The sequence below is a fragment of the Engraulis encrasicolus genome, chromosome 6 (genome assembly GCF_034702125.1).
Source record: "Engraulis encrasicolus isolate BLACKSEA-1 chromosome 6, IST_EnEncr_1.0, whole genome shotgun sequence".
NCBI lineage: Eukaryota > Metazoa > Chordata > Actinopteri > Clupeiformes > Engraulidae > Engraulis > Engraulis encrasicolus.
The window spans coordinates 37,718,724-37,741,942 of record NC_085862.1 but is presented as its reverse complement, the minus strand read 5'-3'; the positions used below and the strand labels follow the sequence as shown (position 1 = coordinate 37,741,942).

The window sequence follows — 23,219 nt, the reverse complement described above, 5'->3', positions numbered from 1 at the left end:
TGTTTAGCCGTTATTAGATGGCTCGTATGTGTGTGCGTGTGTGTGTGTGTGTGTGTGTGTGTGTGTGTGTGTGTGTGTGTGTGTGTGTGTGTGTGTGTGTGTGTGTGTGTGTGTGTGTGAGAGAGAGAGAGAGAGAGAGAGAGAGAGAGAGAGAGAGAAGAGAGAGAGAGAGAGAGAGAGAGAGAGAGAGAGAGAGAGAGAGAGAGAGAGAGAGTTGTGTACAGTAAAGGGTAGCCATTGAGGAGGTTCACACTGTCAAATGAGCTTTCTAGATAAGGCAGTTAGCATGAATGTTATATCTCCATAAATGTTATTATATCTTGTTATATCTGCATTTCCCAAAAAACCTTTAAGTAGTACTTTAGCCTCCCTATACAATATGTCTATGTTCAATAATTCTTCGCACATGCAAACAAAAGTATTACACAAAGTGTATGTGCGAGGTAAAATAGTGTATGCATTAACTTCAAATGATGCTGTATAAACTATTTCTGATACACTGTCCCATACTTAAGTAGGCCTATACTAGCCTACTTAACAGCTTTTTTTTTTTTTTGTTGAAAACTCAGCCCAGATAAGTAGAGATTTTCTTGTGTTGGGTTTCTTCTGACACTGAATAGCCTTGAGATTAAGCAGTTGTAATAATTTAAATATATATGTTTAAAAAGGGGGTTATCTATTTAAGCAGGTGTAGTCTATTGTAAGCCGACGTTTACGGAACTTCTTGAAATTATACGTTCAGACAGTGGAAGAGAAAATGGTTCTAGGCTGATTGGCCCGTGAATGTTCTTTCTTAGTTGCACTAATTTGTCTGAAACTACTGCATTTTGCATCATTTTAAACCAGTGTTTCCCAACCAGGGGTACGTGTACCACTAGGGGTACGCGAGCACATTGCAGGGGGTACTTGGAAAAATATAATTTTAACAAATACATGGAGCTTAGTTACATTGGAATAGAGAAAGCGATATAAGACTTGACTCAGGGGGTACTCATGGCACAATGAAAATGCTTAGGAGGTACACAAGACAAAAAAGGTTGGGAAACACTGTTTTAAACAGCACTCCGCTGTGCCAGAAAATGCAACAAATAGGTAGGCTGTTGATGTATGGATTAGCTACATTAGATTTTAAGAATCCATTCCACCCACAAGTTAAACAAATGTTTTATCTTGGCATTCGGTTAATACGGTCGTTGAAACTATCACTCCATAATAGCAACAAAAAATACTTCCACACGTCTTGCCGCCTTCATATCACGTGAACTCGAGGTTGTAGAGTATAAAGAAATCCCTGGCATTACAACAGCGAAAGTCATCACAGCGTGACTTGAGCGCATTAGCCTGGTAGTGTCAGCCAGAAGACTGTTTTAAAACTTGCACACACCTTAATCCAGTGAAGCTAATGATCACATTTAAGATAGCATGGCCATGGGCATGGACACTTGAAAACGGAGAAGAGTCGTTCCACACGGTCCGTAGCCTACGTGCGTCTTCTGTCACAGCTGTCCATGTCTTACATGCGGATTCAAGACCAAAACAAGACCTTGAGCTTGAAGCCAGTCAGAGTTGGGGAAGAAGCGCACGGCTGGAAGTCGTGGAACAGCGGACGCGAACATTTCAAGGATGGTTATGTGGCGTAAAAGCTAACACTGACTCTCCTTTAAGTCCTCCCGCCGTTAATGTCTTAAACGAAATGCATGGTCTTTACCAAATGCGCCTCCAAGTAACAGTGTGCCTCCCCAAGAGTAAACGAAAACGCGGATTGCTGCAGAATCCCTTGTACCCAGCCGTTACAGGAGTCTACAACGACTTCTTAGCAAAGGACTCCTAATGGAATAACCTGTAACGACCCGTTGGTGTATGTTAGGGAACCCTAACAATCTCAGTTTTTGCCACTGGATTCCTTTGAGGAAAAATAAGGAATGTTTGGATTAAAGACACGAAAGCTGTTTGGTGTTCTCTCTGTACCGGTTATTGTGGCACTGGTGTGCTGTGCACAGAGGTGAGTAATATGCTAAACCGGTGCGCGTGGAAGGTCTTGGTGTTGCGAAGAAATTAGAGTAATCTTTTTTTCTCCTCCTTTTCAGCGCAAACGAGCCCGGGAATATGTCTTTTGTGAAAGAAACGGTGGATAAACTCCTCAAAGGATACGACATTCGCCTTCGTCCAGACTTTGGAGGTATGTGTAGCCCCTGGCGTGTTGTGTTTTATTGTAATTACTTTATGGAACTCCTACAAATGTTGGCATGTAATCTTGTTAAATGACGATACACTTGTGTTGTGTGTTGTAGGAGCGCCTGTGGCAGTTGGAATGAGTATAGACGTGGCGAGTATAGACATGGTCTCCGAAGTCAATATGGTGAGTCTACCTCCACCTCCTTGGGGGTGTTGTTGATTACTCATACTACCCATCTGCTCTTATGCCTGTTAGAGTTAGACATTGTTGAAGGACCCATTTGTGAACCAACCAACTGATGCGTTGGTGTCATCTCATGAATAACGGGCTGTTCCGCGGAACACCTCATCATCGTTTTCCTCAGCTGGTGTGCACTGGGAGGAAAAACAACATGATTGACAGCTGCTATTGGCCCTGCGGTGTACTTGTCACCTTTTTGTTAGCTTGATTATTTCGGTCGAGAAGTCACCAAGTATTTTTGAAGTGTGAGATTTCTGTCTATAGACACTGGTATTTAGATAGTCATTTGGAAATAAGCATCAAAATAAACATCCAGTGTATATTTTTTTGTGATTTTCAGAATGAATGAGCACTGATTTCTATGACAACACAATACAGCTTGATTAATGGGAGAAATATGCGATTTTAGTCAGATTTCTTTCTGTCATGTGATTTTGTGGCAAAACCGCTGAAGAACCATTTTCATGTGGTCAATATTTCTGCTTGGTTGGGTTTTGCAGGTGGCAAACCGACTCCTCAGCAGAACTATACAGTACATGTCTAAATAGGTATGAGGTCAAGACCTTAGCTTAGCAGAATGACCTACCTCAGGACGGACTTGCATGCATACGCGCATACACACACACACACACACACACACACACACACACACACACACACACACACACACACACACACACACACACACACACACACACACACACACACACACACACACACACACACACTCAAGTGCCACCATCCATCTTAATTCTGAAATGTGAGGTTGCTTGCTGACTGGACAGGGCGCTGGCTGCCACGTTCTCTGGTAGGAACAGCCATTTATGTCACCTGGACAAGAATTTATTGTGGATGTCTCCCAGGAGCGCCACGCCAGTGAACACAGAGGGGGGGGGGGGACCAGGGGGCCACAGGTGACATGACATAGCAAATGTCTATTTGTGTGGTTGTAGAAGACTTCTCCTCTCTCTGTCGATAGATATGTCTTTGTCCTCCTCCTGGCCTCAGTGAGGTGGGATGTCCATATATTTACTCTTCTTAAGTATTTGTATATGTTTAATAATATACAGTTTTTAATAATGTCACATTTAAACCACTCTACTTTATCCGTCCATGTGCAGATGTCGATCACAAGGGGTGCCAGAGTTGTGTTGTGTTGTGTGGTGGCACACCTTTTATTAGGCCTATCTTCAGGTCCAGTTTCTTTGATTATTGTTAGTGTCTCTTTGTCGCGGGAGCACACCTGGCATCCTGGGAAGATAATCACGCCTACCGGGCGTCCTCTGTCACAACACATGAGACCGCTGGCTGGCTGGCTGGCTGGCTGGCGGTGTTTGCAATACTGTAGCTAATGGACACTGCACCCAACAGATGGGGCACCGCACAGGGCAGGGCACCCCCTTCACCTGGGTAGCATCACATAGTGATGGATGGCCAAAGCCAACCCTGACCAGCCCCCACCTCCCTGACCATTACCATATCCCCCAAGCCCCCCCACCTCCACCCCTGTACACTCCCATTTAGGACACACACACATGTGGCCCATGGATGACAGAATGACGCATAGCAAATTTTGCAAGAACTCAACACCTGAACTGTAGTGTGCCGTTTTTAGGAGAATAAGAATAGTGCTGGTCCATGTTTGACATTGTTATTGCAAGAGTGCCAGGGCTGTTAATCATCAGCAATGTATGCTCTCCATTGAAACAAGTGTTTCAGAGAAGGTCTGTGTAGCCTCTTACTGCAGATGGGGTCGCCGGCGGGCCTATTCACTATTTGCTGAAAATACTCAACTACATAGCGTGACAGTGAGGTTATAACATAGGCTCTGCGCTAAGGGATTAAAAAAAAAAACCTGAAAGATTTTAGGCAAAGTATACATACCTCCTGTTCTCCTTAAACTGAAAAAGATGTCAGAGGGAGGGCGTTAGCAAGTTTTGCAATAACTGCCTGGAGCTCTAACAGTCAAGTTGTTTAAGCAGCAAGCTTTCGGGAAAGGAATAGGCTATGGTTTGTTACAGAGTAATAAAATATTCTGAGAGTTTGAAAAAAAGTTATGCAGGTACAGTTTGAGAGAGAACCGCGAGAGAGGGGGGAGTTGTGAATATGATCATGGTCTTGGAGAAATGTCCTGGACTGTCCTCCGTATTTCGCATGCATTGGACAGACTGATCAAGTGCAGTAACTGTGGCAGGAAGTGGATACAGCCATTAAAAGTGGCTCAAAGTCAGCCTGAGGTCAGAGAAGGAAGCGCAGTGTAGAAGGGTAAGTCAGGGTAATCTTGGATTTAAAGCAGGAAAGACTTTCTGATAGACGAATTGGTGCCAGAGACTCTTACTGCTACACTTAATTGACGATTAACATCAAATAAATAAGATAGATAAAAGATTTTACAGATAATATGCGGAAGAAAGACAAAGCTGTTTGTTCATCATCGCAGCTATTTGAGGCAACCACAGACTACAGGGATCCAGCCCTTGGTCATCTGATCGCACCACATCTCTCTTTCCCCTCAGGCATGCCCTGTCAATATGAATATTCTTGTGTGATTTCTGGACAGAATACAACACTTAGAGTACACTTTGACTGTTTGCATGTTAATTCACCATGAGAGCGCCACAACATGAAGGACCTGATGAAGAAGCCTGGGCCATTGTAGCCACATTGTACCCATGCCGCTGTCCATGGTCCTGAAGCTAACGCAGCACTCCTCTCTCCCTGTACATGGAGGTAGTATAAGAACTGGAGAGAGTGAATAAGTCCCGCCTCCAGTCAGTTCAATGGGAAATGCTAGGCTAGTGAATTCAGCCAAAATGTAACGATTTTTTCAGCTTCCAAAATGGAGTTATTTCCGCCGACAGTTTACTCAGCCACGTTACTGACTGACTTACGGTTGACCAGAAAGCTATATGGAAGGCGGGCATTGGATGCATGGAGGTGCCCAACCATGTAAAGGTCTGTGTGCCCAACACTAAACTCGCACACCCACCCATCATAAGTGGGGTCGGAAATTTGTGAAAAAGGCAAACGAGGAAGTGCCTTGCTAATCGGCGAAGCTAACCAGACAAATCCTGCCCCCCTGGTTGCAACTGTAATAGAGGCCAACTTGCATAGTGTGGCGTGGAATGTTAGTAAACCTCCCTCCCGAAGCCTCCTACAGTATCGGTAGCGTTGGGCTATCGGACTGGTCCTTTTGCTCAGCGGTATCGTGCTGTGACTCCTATACCCGAACCGATGCGTTGACGAGGTGGTAAGTTCGAGACCCCGAGGGGGAGACGGACTGCCCGGGAACACCTCGGTCACACAACCCATGACTTAATATAAGTGTGCTCTTATATTCAATCACTGGTTGCAACACTTGGTTGGAAATCTCATTGTTCTTATCCAGATTTTTTTTCTTCTGTTGTATAAAATTGATGTATTGATCAGAGTAAGCCGCATGAATTTTTTAAACCACAGTCACACAGACATGATTTCAGGTGTATTAATTATTAAGTCCCCTCTGGTGAATGTTAGTTGGACCAAAAAGAATCAAATATCAATGATTTTGTAATGAAAGCCGCACTCCGATACCCCAATCGCTCACATGGAATCCAATGAACTTTTTTTTGTCAGTGTGTCAACATTGTCCTTTAATCCCATTTAAACGCCTACACACATGGGTAAAAGTGGACGTCTGATAGGATCCAAGGTGGTCAACTGACTCACCACTGCTGTCTTTTTTCGGCAGGGGATTATCTCTGTTTAGAGAGCCAAATTAGGATTATTGGAGGAGTCCCCGTACTGTTGGTAAGATTAGCCACAGTGGTCCTTATACCCCTTGGTAGAGCAGGAAAGACAGAAACTAGACCAAGACAGAGAGAGAGAGAAAGAGTAACAGAAGGAAATCAAGAGAGAAAGTGTGTGTGTGTGTGTGTGTGTGTGTGTGTGTGTGTGTGTGTGTGTGTGTGTGTGTGTGTGTGTGTGTGTGTGTGTGTGTGTGTGTGTGTGAGAGAGAGAAAAAGAGAGAGAGAGAGAGAAAAATAGAAAGAGAGAGAGAGAGAGAGAGAGAGAGAGAGAGAGAGAGAGAGAGAGAGCGTGCACATTCAGTACTACCCCATCACCACCCTTCATGCCAGGCTTACCTACTATGGGGTGCGATATTGGCAATGCAAGAGGCAGATTAGTGTTCGCCCTAGGGACAGAAATAGAGTGGTCAGCATCATACAGGAGGAAACGTAAGTGCCACCCAGACAGAGCTATCTAGCTTAGCTTAGCTCTACTCGACAAGGAGCACGACAGAGGGCTGAATCAATTAACTCCCGATCCAATAAGTGAACCGCAGGTAAAAGTTGAATTGAGTCAAAGTGGTTTCCCCTGTAGTACAACTACGACTACACTATAACTACTACTGCTACCTACTCCTCCTCCTCCTACTACTACTACTGCTACAGCTACTACTTTGTACTTCTGTGACTAGTAATGTAAGAATATGCCCGCTTTCAAAATCATTTTAAAAGAACATTTTATTGTATTATTCCGTTATTCTATTCTCCGTTATTTCGTTGTTGTTCTTTCTTCAGTCTTGTTTCCACATTGTAAGCTAACAGGCTGGTTTGTGTGTCAGCACCCCCAGGCTTTAGCACTGAAGTTCCCGGTTGAGTCTTGTCTGGTGTTGGAAATGTGGTGTTATGTTTATGAAAGGCCACAGGAACATGCCCAATGTTTTTTTTTCACCTTTAAAAATGCAAGAGGAACACAGACTTTATTCTGATGAAGTAAATGAATGTTTTATGCGAAAAGTAACCACATTCAGACAGCTCCCGGGATGTCCTTGTTTGACTTAAGCTGAGGAGTTCATTTGCGGGTGGCCATGAGAGACATATACAGTAGGTAGAGGGTATGGAAGGTCTTGCGCCTCTAAGCACCTTAGTCCTTAAAAGAAAAGGAAGTGCTTTGTGAGCATGCGCGAGGGATTTGACATGGGCATGAACATACTGTATGACATTGTGATTTTTATTATGCACTAAACTGTTGATGGCTGTCATGCTGGACTTTTATGGACAACCCCTCCACACACAAAAAAAAGCTTTAGGGTGCAACACATAAAGCGAAGCTGTTGTGTTTCATTTGAATAAAAGGCTTCTGGGGCACTCAGCACCGGTGCACGTAATTGAACTTGTGTGCACAAAAGGCTCTAAAAATTTCAATTATTCAGCCTGGCATCCGGTCCCTGGTTGGTTTTAAAAGGTATTTGTTCTTTAACATTTCCACTTGATTGTCCCCCCTCACTTTTCTGCAGCGCTTTCACAAAGCTTTAAAAAAAAAAAAAAAAAAAACAGTTTAGAGGGCTGTATTCGGGGTGACGTGGGGGTAGTATGGGAGCTGGATCCAGTCCCTGCTGCTTTTAATGTGTCCAAACGCACAAGTTCGTTTGCACGTTCTCAGCTTTGTGGAACTGCAAAAAGCTCCAGAAAGGCTTGGAGAAGTGTCGCTTCAGCATTCCTGGATGTACTGTACACCGGACCACTTAAAGTTGGAACCGTGACGCAAGGAAAAGGGCTGCGACATGTCTACATACTGTACATAGTAGTTATAGTGATAGGATAGGAAACAGTGGAAGTGCCTCTTGGATTGTTAACGTTGGTTTGTTTCTCACCTCCACCAAAATAAAAGAAGACTCTGCTTTAGTGCAGTTAAATAGCTACATTTGTCTTGACTTGTAATTATTCTGTTTAAACAAAACAGGTCTGCACACGTACTACAGTAATTAGCTGTATCCATAATAATGACCATGCACGTTTCAGAGGAAGGTGTGACCATGGAGGAATGCTGATTTTGTCTCTCCCACGGTTTTTGTATATTATTCATTCATTCATTCATTCATTCATTCATCCATTCATTCATCTTTGTGTTGTTTTTAGTGACTACAAATGTGGCATCTTGCTAATGCCCCCAGAGGCTGGTTTGAGGCAATCCCCTGCACTTCCTTGTGTATAAATAGCCTCGCTGTCATGGCAATGGTACACGCAGGAAGGCTTGAAGGTGGTGGTGGTAGTGGTGGATGTACCCACACACAGAGCTCAGAAGCAGCATGGTAGTTGGGTCTCATTAGACAGATATGACAGTAGTGACTTCCTGCCTGCCTGCCTGCCTGCCTGGCTGGTTGGCAAGAACCAGCGCTTTGTCAAGTGCCAGCGAGCTCTCATAGCTACCGGAATGGCCTGCATTGTTACAAGTCAGTGGTGATGAAGACCAAAAAAAAAGCACAGCACATGTGGCAGCCAAAGACGTCCATGGCTCAGAGTAAAGTAGGAACTGTTTGCCAGCCCGTTTTGTAAAGATGGAAGGGACAGTTGGTAGAGAGCACTGGGTGCCATGTATTGAGAATACCTATGCTATGTATTTTGGGGAAGACTTTCTTTATTTTAGTGGGGTCACTGTTGCAGTGTACTTACCACAATAAGTACAGTGTAGCAACATGTGTAATAACACACAAGAATAACATGTAAAAACATGTACCCGTACTTCCGTCACATATTTTTGTTATTCATTCAAATTCTTGATGTAGCCTACGTACAACACTAGAAGGTTAGTAGGTAACGATGTTACCATTATCTGTTATGGCACTAGTTTCAGCAGTACCTAATGAGGTAAGTGCACTGTAACAGTGACTGTATTACTATCATAGTATCAAGACTGGGCTATATGACGATATATATCGTTATTGTGATTTTAAAAATTGTCTATCGTACCCTTCCTCCTCTATTGTTTCTATCGTGATAAGCTAATTTTATCCATTATTACAGCTAATACACAATTTGATATATCTTCATACCATTTTGTGTTGTCACGGTCAAAGTTTTGAAGTAGCCTAACTGTAAAAAGAAGAATGGTAACACTTTACTTAAAGCCAACATTATAAGCGCATTTATAAGAAATTATAACGCACATTATAATTACTTACAACGTATTATGACTACACTCATAATGCTTCATGATGCTTTATATTGACAGTTATGAATAACTATGAATCTAGCTTATAATGCTTTATAAATCCAAGGGTGTCATGAGTGCTCATGACTGGCTATAAACTACAGGCTGCCTGATGGGGCTTATAGTACATTATATGTACCTATACCCCTCTATGCACAGACCTGGATGATAAACTGTCATAAGGGCTCATACAATGCTATAATGTTTCATGTGAGATCATAAGTCGTCAATGTGTGCTCTATGTAAAGTGAAGTTCATATGGATGCATCTATAATACACTCTATAATGCACATCTATAATGCATCATAATGTACTCTAAGCCCCATCAGGCAGCCTGTAGTTTATATCCAATCATGAGCACTCATAATACCCTTGGATTTATAAAGTATTATAAGCTAGATTCATGGTTGTTCATTACTGTTAACATAAAGCATCATGAAACATCATCGGTGTAGTCGTAACGCGTTGTAAGTAATTATAATGTGCATTATAATTTGTTATAAATGCGCTCATAATGCGCTATAGATATGGGCTTCATAGAAAGTGTTACCAGAAGGATAAAAAGATTCATTATAAAGAAACGGCACAACGATGCACAATGCATAATTGTGGTATATCTTGACATACAGTATATTGTTATTGTGATATAAAGTCATTCATATCGTGATATATGTTTGTTTTTTCACATTGCCCAGCACTAGCATCAGTATTGCTAACATAATTAAGTGGTGCTTCTGAGGAGTAACTTATTCCTAAGTAATTGTTGGCCTAAGAATGAATAAATAACCCTAATGATGAAATCCTGAGCGAGCATCCAACTGAATAACTCGAGTGTTAATGAAGCAAACTCTGGGGATGCCAAACGCATGCTTTATCCATATGCTCTACTGACGTTCAGGTGCTGTTGTTTAAATGGCATCCAAACGGAAATAAAGATGGTGCGAGCAGCTGGACAATGTGTTCGGAAGTATATGTCTTGCATATGTTTTGGGCTTTTGAGAAGAGATGATGGGGAAATTAATGGCGGAGAGAGAGAGAGAGAGAGAAAGAGAGAGAGAGAGAGAGAGAGAGAGAGAGAGAGAGAGAGAAAGAGAGAGAGAGCAATGGGATAGGGATGGGTAATGGCAGACTGGATTTGAACTTGAGCTGCATTGGGCAATTTTCCAGGTATTGCCTTCCCTGGTGTTGGGTGTATTTGGCCAGTATGCCACAGTATTCTCTACCATGTGTTATGACCATGTGTTAAAGATTTAGTGTTTTGTGGTCAATTGATGCGATTTAGCACTGTCTTATTTTTGGATAATGCACTGTTTTTTAGGCTTATCTTGTCAAAACTCTTGAGAGATAGTTGTATTATGCAAAACCATACTGGAAACCGTGAGCACTCTGCAAGCATCAGTAGAATCCCATAACATTTTAATATGCTATTACTGCTCTGGCTGTACTCCTTAAAGGGACAGTTTGGTCAATTTCAACATGCAGTTGTATTGCTCACGCTACCCTTGACTTGTCAGTACCTGGTGATGCCACATTTTTCGGCTCAGCCCTTTCCGAGATATGAGCAATTCTAATGGGGGCAGCGTTTGTTTACATTTTTAAAAAATGAAACATAGGCCAACTCTTAATATTTTCCCAAAAGGTACTGCTGTTTGCTAGTTGTCTGCTGATGTTTTATAACCTTTTGGATGTTTTTGGGAATAAATAAAAATGTTTTTTTGAAATGTAAACAAAGAGCTGCCCCCATTACAATGACCAGGATCTCGGAAACGGCTGAAGAAGAAGAAAATAAAATCTCAGGCACTGACAAGTCCAGGGTAGTGTGAGCATTACAAATGCATGTTGAAATTGACCAAACTGTCCCTTTAATTTCCAGCTATTTAATTCCCTACTACTAATACGTGTTATCCAGAATGACCTGGCTGCTTTATTGCTACTCCTCTTAGATCATTCAAACATTAAACATTTCAATGTTCCAAAGTTAGAAGAAATTAAGTGTGCCTTAACTCTTTCACACTTTGCGGGGCTCTGCCTTTCAACGTTGCAGTAATCTTGACAACTGGGACAGTTGTAGTCATGTCGACTGTGCGTTCACTGTACAGTAGCTGTACAGTTGCTGCTGCCTCCAGGCAGGGCTGGGTAAAGGATGAGTGCCGGATGCATATCCCCTCTCACTACTCTTCAGACGGACTTGAAATGCACGCTGTGTGGCCTAATGGAAATTGGAGGATAATGAGTGCCAGAAAGCATGAGCGCCCACACACAAAAGCACTCCTCAGCTGTGAATTACGGTGCTTTTTAACACGTTAAATTGTTATAGGATGACCAGACTTATTTCATTCAATTCTCCTCTGGCTTTCTCTGTGTATCCGTGTACGTGTGTGAGTGTGGGTGTGGGTGTGGGTGTGGGTGTGGGTGTTTGTGCGTGTGCTTGTGCCTGCGGGTGGATGGCAGGGTGGACAAAACACTGTTTTGATGGGGTGGTGCCGGCTCCTTGCTGTGATTTGTTGTGACACCTGTTGGGTCTTCACAGCTAGTGTTTTCACTCATGTGAAGTCAGTCGGAACGGCCTGACCTTTGTCAAATACTTTCTCATGTATACATCACCCCACACAGATGGGTGTAATCTCTTGACACAAATAGCCAGAAAGGATTTTGCAGGAAAAGAAGGTGAGGTGAAATGATGGACACACTAAAAACATGTTAATATAACTCTTAAAGAGTATATATGAATTATGTTGTGGTTCCCTTCAAGATAATGTTAATTTTAGTCTTCGGTTGGTGTAACATGTTCAGAGTTTATTCAATTCAACATTGTGTAAATATTGTAGCTGAGAGTTGAAATTGAGCTGTACAGTTGAAATGACTGGCCACCTGAAGTATTTTCCACTGACTTTTGATTCCACTGTCAGAGTAATTTGACTTTGCAGTGTTGCAAATACGAATAGATAGAAATTATTGAGAACATCCATCAAACAATTGAACACTTAATTAATATGTAATTGGAGGTGTGGGTTGTTATTAGTGGCCTCTGGTAGCTGTGCTTGAAACATATCCACTGCATTCATTGGTAATTGTACTGTACTTGTACTTGTACTTTTGCAGGGAAGGCTATTCTTTTTTCCTGTCCACTGATGACACAAGTCTTCCCAGCCAGGCAGGCCCTCGTTTTGACCCTCCACCAGGGACTGGGGGAAATGGCCTGGAAGTGAGGTTGAATTCATAACATCCTGCAGACGTATCGATCTGAGTCACACACAGTAGGCTACACAGGGTTATAGTAACACTCTGCTCGCTCCTCTAGCTTGTCCAAACTATACTGACTGGAGGCCATGAGTCATCGGGGGTGGGAGTGCAATGGGGGTGAGGAAACTCTGCCATGAAGAAGCAGTTTCAGAATTTGTAGACTTCCAAATTCATTTCTTTTCTTTGGTAAGGTACTCACTTTGGCGTGATTAGCCTGTTACTAAACTAGACCATTCCGCCTAGAGGCCAAAAATATGTTTTGCCTCAGGAGTTGGTCTACCATTGCTCATTATTGGACCACAGCCACAACACACAAGAGGCACCAGTAGTATGTCAAAAGAAGACGTAAAGGGGGTTGAAAATGGTTGTGTGTGCAGCATGTGTTGTTTTATCCTCAATAGAACACAGCGTCTTTGTTAAATGAATTACTTTGAATCCATATCAGAGGGGTCCCATTGACCATGCAGCACTGCTGGCTAAAGCCTTGCTAAATTACACTGTCAAAAAATGCCATTAAGAGGTAAATTATTTTCCATAAATCCTTGGAGCCTCAGGACCAGTAGACACCATTCGATTGTGCTGGATGCTTGCAGAAAAAGTCAGGACTATGAACTTTGCTTATGTGGGACTTTGTAGAGCATGTTTACCACATGCTTTCGACAGGCCAATTTTCATGTGTCATTTAACCTAATAATAAATACAGGCCACAGCGAGAGGAAAAAAGGTTTTCTTATGAAATATTAAAATGGGATTGACACATGCTGGCACTAGCTGTTTAATGCCAAACATTCCCACATTCCCAATAAATCCCAGAATTCATAGCCCAGCGGATGGATCGGCAGCTTGTAACACAGTCAGCAGCCATCACACTCCCTCGACTTGTGCATAAATATGCGAAGCTCTTTCTTCGAATCGCAGCTGATTTGATTCACTGTCGTCATAAAGCTAATTGAAGAGCTCATATTAAAGTAAATACTGTATATCACGGAAGCGTGATAGTGAAAACTTGGCGTCGTGCTGTGCTGCTAATGAAAGGACATGGCCATAATATGTGGCAGGGCTCTCAGGAGGCACATCTGGGCTGAGCCTCGGAGAGCTAATTATCATTTCTTAAAGTAATCGAGATGTGAGGAGAGAATACTTAAAAACTATTACAGTGGTGCTCACTATCCTTCATAGTTATTCTGTTATTTTTTTGTAGTGTTTCATTTTTTTCTTCAATTATTCTTTTAGCTCTGTCTTGATCTCCCCGTCTTTCACAAGCTATTAGTGAGGAATAAGCAGGATGTGTTTTTTGGTTGCCAAGTGAGTAATCAAGATGAAAGGAGAGAATACTTAAAAATTATAAAAGTGCTAAGTCATTCTGTTGTTTTTGTAATCTTTCATTTTTTCCTTCAGAGTTATTTTTGGTGCTATCTTGGTCTTCTGTCTTTCTCTGGCTATTAGCGAGGATTAAGCAGGATGTGTTTGTTGCTTGTGATGTGAGACAACGAGGTAGTTTGTAAGAGCCATGTGCCAACGTGGAGCTACAGATGCTCTGGCATTGATAGATCTGACGGATATGGCATGCTGCACCCCCCCTTTTCCCTCCTTTCCTTTTCTTTCTTTCTTTCTTTCTTTCTTTCTTTCTTTCTTTCTTTCTTTACAGTATTTATTTATTTATTTATGTATTTCTTCTTGTCTCTCTTTCTTTCTTTCTTTCTTTCTTTCTTTCTTTCTTTCTTTATCTCTCTCTCTCTCTCTCTCTCTCTCTCTCTCTCTCTCTCTCTCTCTCTCTCTCTCTCTCTCTCTCTCTCTCTCTCTCTCCCCTGCTCTTGTTCGCTTCACATTGGACCAGCAGCCATTTCCCTTCAGGAAGTCACCAGAGGACCGTGCAGCTGAAACAAATTGATTTCTGCCTGATTGCTGTTTTTTTTCTGTGTTTTGTTTTCCCATTGAAAGTGGACTTCAAGTAGCGAGGCACTTGAGATTTCACTCAGAGATTTCATTTTTTGTTTGCTATTAGTCTCACAACAAAAGCTAACGGAAAATCTAAAGAGACAATAGCTGAACGACGATCCAAAAAGAAAACACTCAAGGCAGTCCAAAGAATACTATATTCTAAAATGTATTCGAGTAATTAATTTAGTAAGTTATTGATTAATTTATAAGCCAGGTGTTGGATGAAAGGACAGAATGAACAAGTGTCATATGCATGAAGAAGTCCACACCTAACATTTCAGGCTCTTAACCCATACAACAGATATGGCTGGATTTACAGCCATGATGTCATGAGGCACATACAATCTTCATCATGATGATGCTGGTGTCATAAGCACAAAAAAGGTCCTCTACTGCACATCCAGTTCATAACATTGCCCATGTAACCAGCCAGCTGTCAAAAATGAAGGATTCACATGTGATTGTCCACACTGATAGGCTAACGCAATTACGTGGTGTAACAGCATTGTGTTACACTTGGAGGTGAGATCTCGGCTGTTGCCTTGGGAACCATCATCAGTTCCTTTATGTCTGAAGACGGTGGCAACACTTAACTAGCTAATGAGGACGTGAGGTAAAGTCTGGACTGATAATCTGGCACACAGGGCATTTTCCCGTTGGGCCGACACTCCTCAGGGGGAGATGTTTTTATTTTTTCCCCCTTAAAGACCAGCCAACAATTTGGAGCAGTGCATTAGTTCATCTTCAATATAGTCAGTGGACTGAGGGGGTTGGTGGAGTGTCTGGTATATGCCAGCCCCTCAAATACCCGGGTCGATATTTGGTCCCAGCTCAGCCCTGATATGAGATGAGGTCATAGGGGAGTAGTGCAGTGGAGTTTTTGAACGTTTGGCGAAGATTTAAGCACATCGACCGAAGGAAAACAACACACAACTAACTATCGCAGGTGCACAGTAAAAATACAGTGCTAATTCAACAGTTGGAGAGTACCCTGGGACCAAATACACTCTAGATAATGTTAAACTGACTATTTTACTGAGATGTTGCAAGAGATGTAGCTTTCTGTATGTGGTCCTGCTACATACAATGAAAACTGAAAAAAACATATCTTTCATTAATATATGAGTGGTGAGCAGCACAGACTGTAGGTAAACAGGTGTGTTTCCTAAATGTATCAAGTGGGACAGCAAATGCTGACCTTGTACACAGTCTGTTTCTGCTTTTGCCCTTCTGGTATAAAAACCCCAGACTGCCCTAGAGAGAGAGAGGGGGCGGCCACATCCATTCATTAATGCGTTAAGTCATCGTGATGATGCCTGTGTCGTGTGATGCTTAGCATTGCCTGCGACTGTTGTCAGACTTAAAACAAAACTTTGTTGTTTATTTATTACGCCATCTTGACAGACAGGATGGCGTAGTCGTGGGAGGCTTGTCATGGGAGTGGCAGAAAGAGGGGGAGGATGTGAGAGAAAAGCAGATCGAGGAGAGAAAGAAAGGAAAGAGGGAGAAAACAAATGGGGGTGTCGCCACCACGCAGCACCCTGAAATCGCCAGTCACACGCAAAGACACGTCAGCCCCCGAGCCATTCCTGCCTGCGTGAGGGGGCGTGCTGCAGCCGAGAGCATGTTGTCAAGGAGATGGGGGGGATTTATTAATATATTTATGCCTTTGTTTGCTCGGCCCTGTTTTATTTTTAGCTTTGATAGTGGGGTGAGCTCCCTGTAATTGTTCAATCAGTGGGTATTTCGGCACACAGGATCCCCCCTTAACCTGATGTTTGATAAGTGCTTATTACCGCTCCCGGAGTGTAAATATGTGCCGTTGTGTGACTGTGTCTTTGTGGGGAGCAAGAGGAAGTCTCGAGGGAAGAGCCAGATATGGGAGGTGTTGTGAGTGTGCAGAGGAAGTGATGGCTGAACGCTCTGCCATGTCAAGGCTGGATCCTGTGGAGACCGTGAAGGAAATTAGGGACTTGAGAATCGAGGCTCCTCCAAGGCTGGCTGACATAATGGACACAAGCTGACATGTCCTCTCTCTCTCTCTCTCTTTCTCTCTCTCTCTCTCTCTCTCTCTCTCTCTCTCTCTCTCTCTCTCTCTCTCTCTCTCTCTCTCTCTCTCTCTCTCTCTCTCTCTCTCTCTCTGTCTCTGCACATGTAGCCTCATAGACTTAGCCTCAGGCAGAGACAAAAGGATATGCAAAAAACACATGCATGACTCCTCATTGACAAAAATGAAAAGCTTGTAGACAGCTGTGTGACATAATCTGACGTAAGCTAGCATGTAGCATGCCCTCAGGAAAGTATTACGGTGAGAAGAAGGAGCTGTGCATTTAAGCATTACTGTACATGTTGACAATCACACACACCACAAGGGAGCTGACTGTCAGCTGTACCAGACAAGACACCTCAGGGTGAAATGGGGGTAGGGGTGGGTTGCAAGATGAAAAGAAAAGAGATGTTAAGTTACAGTAGCCTGGCTCTCGCGCGGACCCTTCGTGCATCTTCGTTAAACTTCGTGGTAACAACCATCGCGTGAGAACCAGGTTTAAGTTACAGTGCAATAAAAATGATAATTGCTTTAATTGTTTTAGGGGGTGAGGGGATGGGAGTACGTTGTATATGTGTGGACATAAGGGCAAATCAAAGAGTGGTAAACAACGAGACACACATTCATAGAAAAAATAGAAGGACAGACAAATTTGAGGGAGGAAAGTGAGAATGAAAGGTAGTCAGATGGACACATGGTGTGAGAGGAAATGGCAGAGGTAGGGAGAAGAACGACAGATGGAGAGAGAGAGAGAGAGAGAATGAGAGAATGAGAGAAAGGAGAGAAGATGCATATGGGCTCCATTAGCACTTGGACATCACCACATCTGCTTCCCTCTTCCTCTCCTCCTTCCTCTCCATCTTCTCACCAGTTCCATCTTCTCCATCTCTCTCCCTTCTCCACATTCTTTCTTTGCTTTTCCTTCCTCTACCCCTCCTCTCTTCTCCACTAATCTACTCTCCTCTCTTATCTCTCATCTCATCTCATATCTTCTTCCCTCCCCTCTCTCTTCTCATCCACTCTTTCTTTCTCTTCTTTCCTCATCTGCTGTCTTCACCTTCCCTCGTCTCTATTCTCACCCTCTCCCCTCTCTACTCCGCTACTCTTCTCTCCCCCTTCCTCTTCCCCTATTCTCTGCTCCTCTCTTACTCACTGCGCTGCGCTGCTCTCTTCCTTTTTTCTCTGCTCCTCTCCTCTGTGATGGTAAGGCTTCCCCTCTTCTCTGCTCCTTTTCCATCCTCCTTTCCCCTCTTCTCTGCACCTCTCTAACCCCTCCTCTCTCCTCCCCTCCTACTCTCTGCTCCTCTCTCTTCCCCTCTTCTCTGCTCCTTTCCTCTCCTCTCCTCCTCTCTGCTCCTATCTCTTCCCATCTGATTTGCACCTCTCCTCTCTCTTCCCCTCTTTTACGCACCTCTCCTGCCCTCCTCTCTCCTGCCCTCCTCTCTCCTGCCCAACTCTCTGCTCCCCTCCTTTCTGCTCCTCTCTCCTCCCCTCTTCTCCTCCCCTCCTCCTCTCCTCCGTGGTGGCAGGCAGTGTTCTATTTGCCTGCTCCACTGGCCCTGTGAGAGAGTGACACTGCTGTTAGCCAGGAAGTCACTCAGCCAGTTAGTGAACAGTGCAGGAGGCTGGAGCCAGGTTGACTGCAGGTGTGTGTGTGTGTGTGTGTGTGTGTGTGTGTGTGTGTGTGTGTGTGTGTGTGTGTGTGTGTGTGTGTGTGTGTGTGTGTGTGTGTGTGTGTGTGTGTGTGTGTGTGTGTGTGTGCGTGCGTGCGTGCGTGCACGTGCGTGCGTGTGTGTGTGTGTATGTGCGTGCGTGTGTGTGTGTTTGTGTCCGCGTGTGTGTTTGTGTGTTTGTGTTGGTGTTTTGTGCACGGGCACATGTGCACAGGTGAATGGATGTGATTTGTTAGATCTGTGGGTGCAGTCTGCATACAAGCAGTTTCCTATTATGGTTCACGTCACGGTTTAGTGCAAAACCACACCAAACACTCAAAACCAAGCCGTGTTGTACAACCGTTCAGCTGTGAAGCACTGTTGTCGTCGTCGTTAGCACAGAGGAGGCCGACCAGACCGGCACTAGCAGAGGCAGAGGTATGCACAGACACGCTCCAGTCTTGACACCCGCAGCTAGAGCCATCTCCAGATTGGGGAGGGAGGGAGGGGGGGAGGCTAATCTGTACACCACTGGAACGACAGAGCAGAGCAGCCACAGCACTTGAGCACTGAGCGCATGTGCACACACCTGGAACAGGACACTGGAGGGAAAGTAGGAGGTGGAACGAGAAGGGAGACACGGCTAGTGGACCCCACACACACACACACTCTCTTGCACACACACACACGTCACTCACACACTCTCAGAGGCACACACGTCACTCTCTCTCTCACTCACACACACACACACACACACACACACACACACACACACACACACACACACACACACACACACACACACACACACACACACACACATACACATACACACACACGCACGCATGCATGCACGCACACACGTCACTCACACACACACACACACACACACACACACACACACACACACACACACACACACACACACACACACACACACACACACACACACACACACACACACACACACACACACACAGCTAAAGACGACAGATAAAAGGCTGGCTGCAGAGGGGGCTGTCCCTGTTCCCCAGCCGTTCCTTTGTGCCGCACAGCGATCTGCTGTCCAATTCTATTCTGGTATCCCCAGCAGATGCCCCACCGTTAAGATGACGTAAATGATGTTCGACTGGCACATGGTAAAGCCTGTGTGTTTATGTGTGTGTGCGTGTGTGTGTGTGTGTGTGTGTGACATAGAGAGAGAGAGAGAGAGAGAGATATGTGTGTGTTTATGTTTGTGTCTGTGTGTGTGTGTGTGAGAGAGAGACCGCGAGAGAGGAGATGACGCCACACACGTCCTCTGTCTCCCTACGGGCCTCATTTATTGACGTAAGGTGAGAACAATACGGCTTCACTTCTCCCGTTACGCACCGCTCTGTACGGCAACGCTGCCTCTCTTTTGTTGCCAAACAGCTGAGCAGGAGGGATGCCCCCCACTGTTTGCCATGGAATTCCTTTTCTTGTTTGTTTGTTGGTTTTTTGTTTTCAGAGACGGAAAAGCGTATGTGTCTGTGGTAATGTAACTGCAGATAGAATAAACATTGATTACGACCTAAAAACGGAATGCTGGTGGCGTTAAATGAATCTCTCTATACCTCCCTTGAAATAAAATTGTACGTAGTAAACTTAATTTATTATCATATTAAGTCCCGTAGTGTTAAAGAAAGAACACTAAATTCAGCTCTCTATTACTGTTTGCCAGAACTGTGCCGGCGCCCGATTCCCGCACCAGTTATGATCGGAACTAAAGTGCTTACCAGCAAACCACCCACACTCATACTGGGCTCTGAACTTTTACTTATGTGTCCATTTGTTACCCGGATGAACCTGCTGACATCCACATTGCATCATGGTTAGCAGAAAAAAACGAGTGTTTTTTGGTTCGCATCACAAATGCCAGCCGGTTCAAGATTAAGTGTGGGAATGGACACTGGCACTCTATGTCCTCCTGAACATGCCTTAACGCCAGACACATGCAGGCGAATAGCATAGAGTGAAGCGAATATAGGCAAAATGTAGTGTTCCATTCTGACAGCTCAATGGTCAACAGGTCATAGCAGCGACTCAAACTGATTTAAACATTTATATTGATGATTTGATTGCCAGCCGCTGGCGAAATTTGCTCCCCATTTGCATAATATTAAACTTGGCCGAATATTTTCGCTTCGCCCCTGTTCAATCACCTTCGCCCCACCTCGCTTCCCTGATGGGAATGAATGGTGAAGTTTGCTTCGATTGGCCAAATTCGAGTGTTTTGTGTCCCCAACGTAAGAATCTAAAAACTGCAAATGTACTGTGTTGCGCATCCATGTGAACTGGAAAGTCATTACACTGAATGCTTCTCATTCGTCCATGCTGTAGGTTGTGATGGATGCCTGTCATGGAAGGTGTCGATCAGCACACCTGGGGCAGTATGGTCTTCATTGTCTTGCCCAAGGACACTTTGACCCAGTTAGAAGCTGAATTGAATCAGCGACTCTTTGGTTGCTGAGTGACCTCTCTGCCTACTGAGCAGAGGTGTATAATGTAGAGGTACCGGTAGAATCACTTGTACATGGTAGATAGTTGTTGCACCATTTACCATTTCCATTGTACAGCGTGCAGGGCGAGCTACCTAGGGTTTTTAGTTTTCTTTTACTTCTACATCTACTTTATGCAGCTCTGCAATGCCTACTGAGTGGCTGACATCTCATGTCACATCTCATTATTGACATACATGTCATTATATGGACCCTGAACTACAGTCACTGATGTGTGATATAGTATATTGTCTGACTCATAGGTGATGGTTGGAAGGATGCAAAAAAGATCTCATGTGTAAAATCTTGCAGGAAATGTTTCCTGGCTTTGACTGAGGTAGTATGAGACATGCTGTTAGTCTGACCTGACCTGATTTATGCTCAGAGGTTTTATTTTTATATTTCTGTAAGTGTGGTTGCAAGGTGCAATGTATAGTAGCAATAATTAAATTAAACCTATTTGACTGGGCCGCAGTAAATACGTCGAATGTGTCCACACCAACAGCGGCGTGTACTGTATGGGTCTGAAATGGTCAGCAAATGTAGTAGGTGTAGTCAGCAAGTGTAATGCTTTTGCCGAACCAACAACACATCCTTTAATAACAACAAGCACCAACGAATGCAACACCGAAGCCCTCTATTTTATGAAACGCGGTGGGGGTATCCACTTTTATGAAAGCCGCGGGGGGAATCCACTGGCTGTGCTATTCTCTAGGCGGCGAGCACCGCAGATTAAAGGACATTAATTACACTGACATTCTGCAGGCACACCAGAAACGGGAATAATGCTTTTCTATTAGCTCGCTTGGAGCTCCCATTTGTGAAGCGGCATACATTAGGGCTGCGATGAAGGAAAGTGGGTGAAGAGAGAGAGAGAGAGAGAGAGAGAGAGAGAGAGAGAGAGAGAGAGAGAGAGAGAGAGAGAGAGAGATGGAGAGAGACAGATAGAGAGGGAGAGAGAGAGAAAGGCAGAGAGAGAGATTTTGAGAAAAAAAGAGAAGATAGAGAGAGAGAGGTTTTGAGAAAAGAGAGAGAGAGAGAGAGAGAGAGAGGGAGAGAGACAGAGAGAGAGAAAGATATAGAGGGAGAGAGAGAGAAAGGCAGAAAGAGAGATTTTGAGAAAAAAGAGAAGATAGAGAGAGAGAGGTTTTGAGAAAAGAGAGAGAAAGAGAGAGAGAGAAAGGTAAGCTAATAGTAGGGGGTTGAAACTGAAAGCGACATGAGGGTGGGTGGGAATGTGAGAGCGGGGGAATCCCTGCCTTGAATCCTGGGATAATCGGGTAGGCTTACACCAGGCAGATAAGAAAAACAGTGTGTGATTTCTCAAACACCAAGGGTGGATTCCCTCAGCTCTCCCCACTGACAGGGCCGCCCTTTCATTCTTACATCCCAATAAATGTGCGCCTGTGTGTGTGTGTGTGTGTGTGTGCGTGTGTGTGTGCGTGTGCGTGTGTGTGTGCATGCGTACATGCGTGCTTGCGTGCATTTGTGTGTGGGTGTGGGTGTGTGTGTGTGTATGTTTAAACTGGAATTGAATAAATATTTCAGTGCCGCAGTTTTTGTGTGGAAGGCTGGCTGCGACGCCGATGGCCTTTTGAATTATTGAGGCACTCTTTGGTGTAAGGGACTTAATTATAGTGAAGTTTGGCGGGGGGGAACTGGCCTGAGCGTGTCCAAGCAATCACACTTGCCTCTCCATGTCTCTCCCCTCTGCCACACCACTGCTTTGCATACAGTAATCAGACATACTGTATGAACAAGGTGGATTCAGATTCATACTTCTGCTGATGACAGGTATGTGTGTGTGTGTGTGTGTGTGTGTGTGTGTGTGTGTGTGTGTGTGTGTGTGTGTGTGTGTGTGTGTGTGTGTGTGTGTGTGTGTGTGTGTGTGTGTGTGTGTGTGTGTGTGTGTGTGTGTGTGTGTGTGTGTACGAAAGAAAGAAAGAAAGAAAGAAAGAAAGAAAGAAAGAAAGAAAGAAAGAAAGAAAGAAAGAAAGAAAGAAAGAAGCAAACAACGGAAGGAAGGAAAGACATGACAGAGGAAGGAAGAAGGAAAGTAGTGAGAGGCAGGGAGGGGAGGATGACAGGAAGTCAGAGGGTGTGAGAGGTGCTAAGGCTGCTCTGTAAAGTGTGCTACTGTCTCACCTTGGCCCTGTGTTGCCTGTAACAGTCAGCCGGAAGAGTTTCACAGCAGACCTTTGTTGTGGTGTTAGGAGATAGGACAAATAAACAACCCCCTCCCCTATCTGAGTATCTCTTTCTCTCATTTTATTTGCCCTCTGTCTTCCTCTCTCTCTCTCTCTCTCTCTCTCTCTCTCTCTCTCTCTCTCCATCTCTCTCGCTCTCTCTCTCTCTCTCTCTCTCTCTCTCTCTCTCTCTCTCTCTCTCTCTCTCTCTCTCTCTCTCTCTCTCTCTCTCTCTCTCTC

General features: G+C 44.1%; 1 protein-coding gene across 1 annotated transcript in view; it reads left to right on the top strand.

The window, feature by feature from the left end:
- The first annotated feature begins 1,922 nt into the window (after positions 1-1,922).
- Positions 1,923-23,219, top strand: part of gabrb3 (gamma-aminobutyric acid type A receptor subunit beta3) — a 64,568-nt gene continuing 43,271 nt past the window's right edge. The window contains exons 1-3 of the mRNA XM_063201514.1: positions 1,923-2,002; positions 2,088-2,179; positions 2,292-2,359. Of these exons, the coding sequence (XP_063057584.1) occupies positions 1,923-2,002; positions 2,088-2,179; positions 2,292-2,359 (240 nt within the window). The remainder of the gene's footprint in view (positions 2,003-2,087; positions 2,180-2,291; positions 2,360-23,219) is intronic.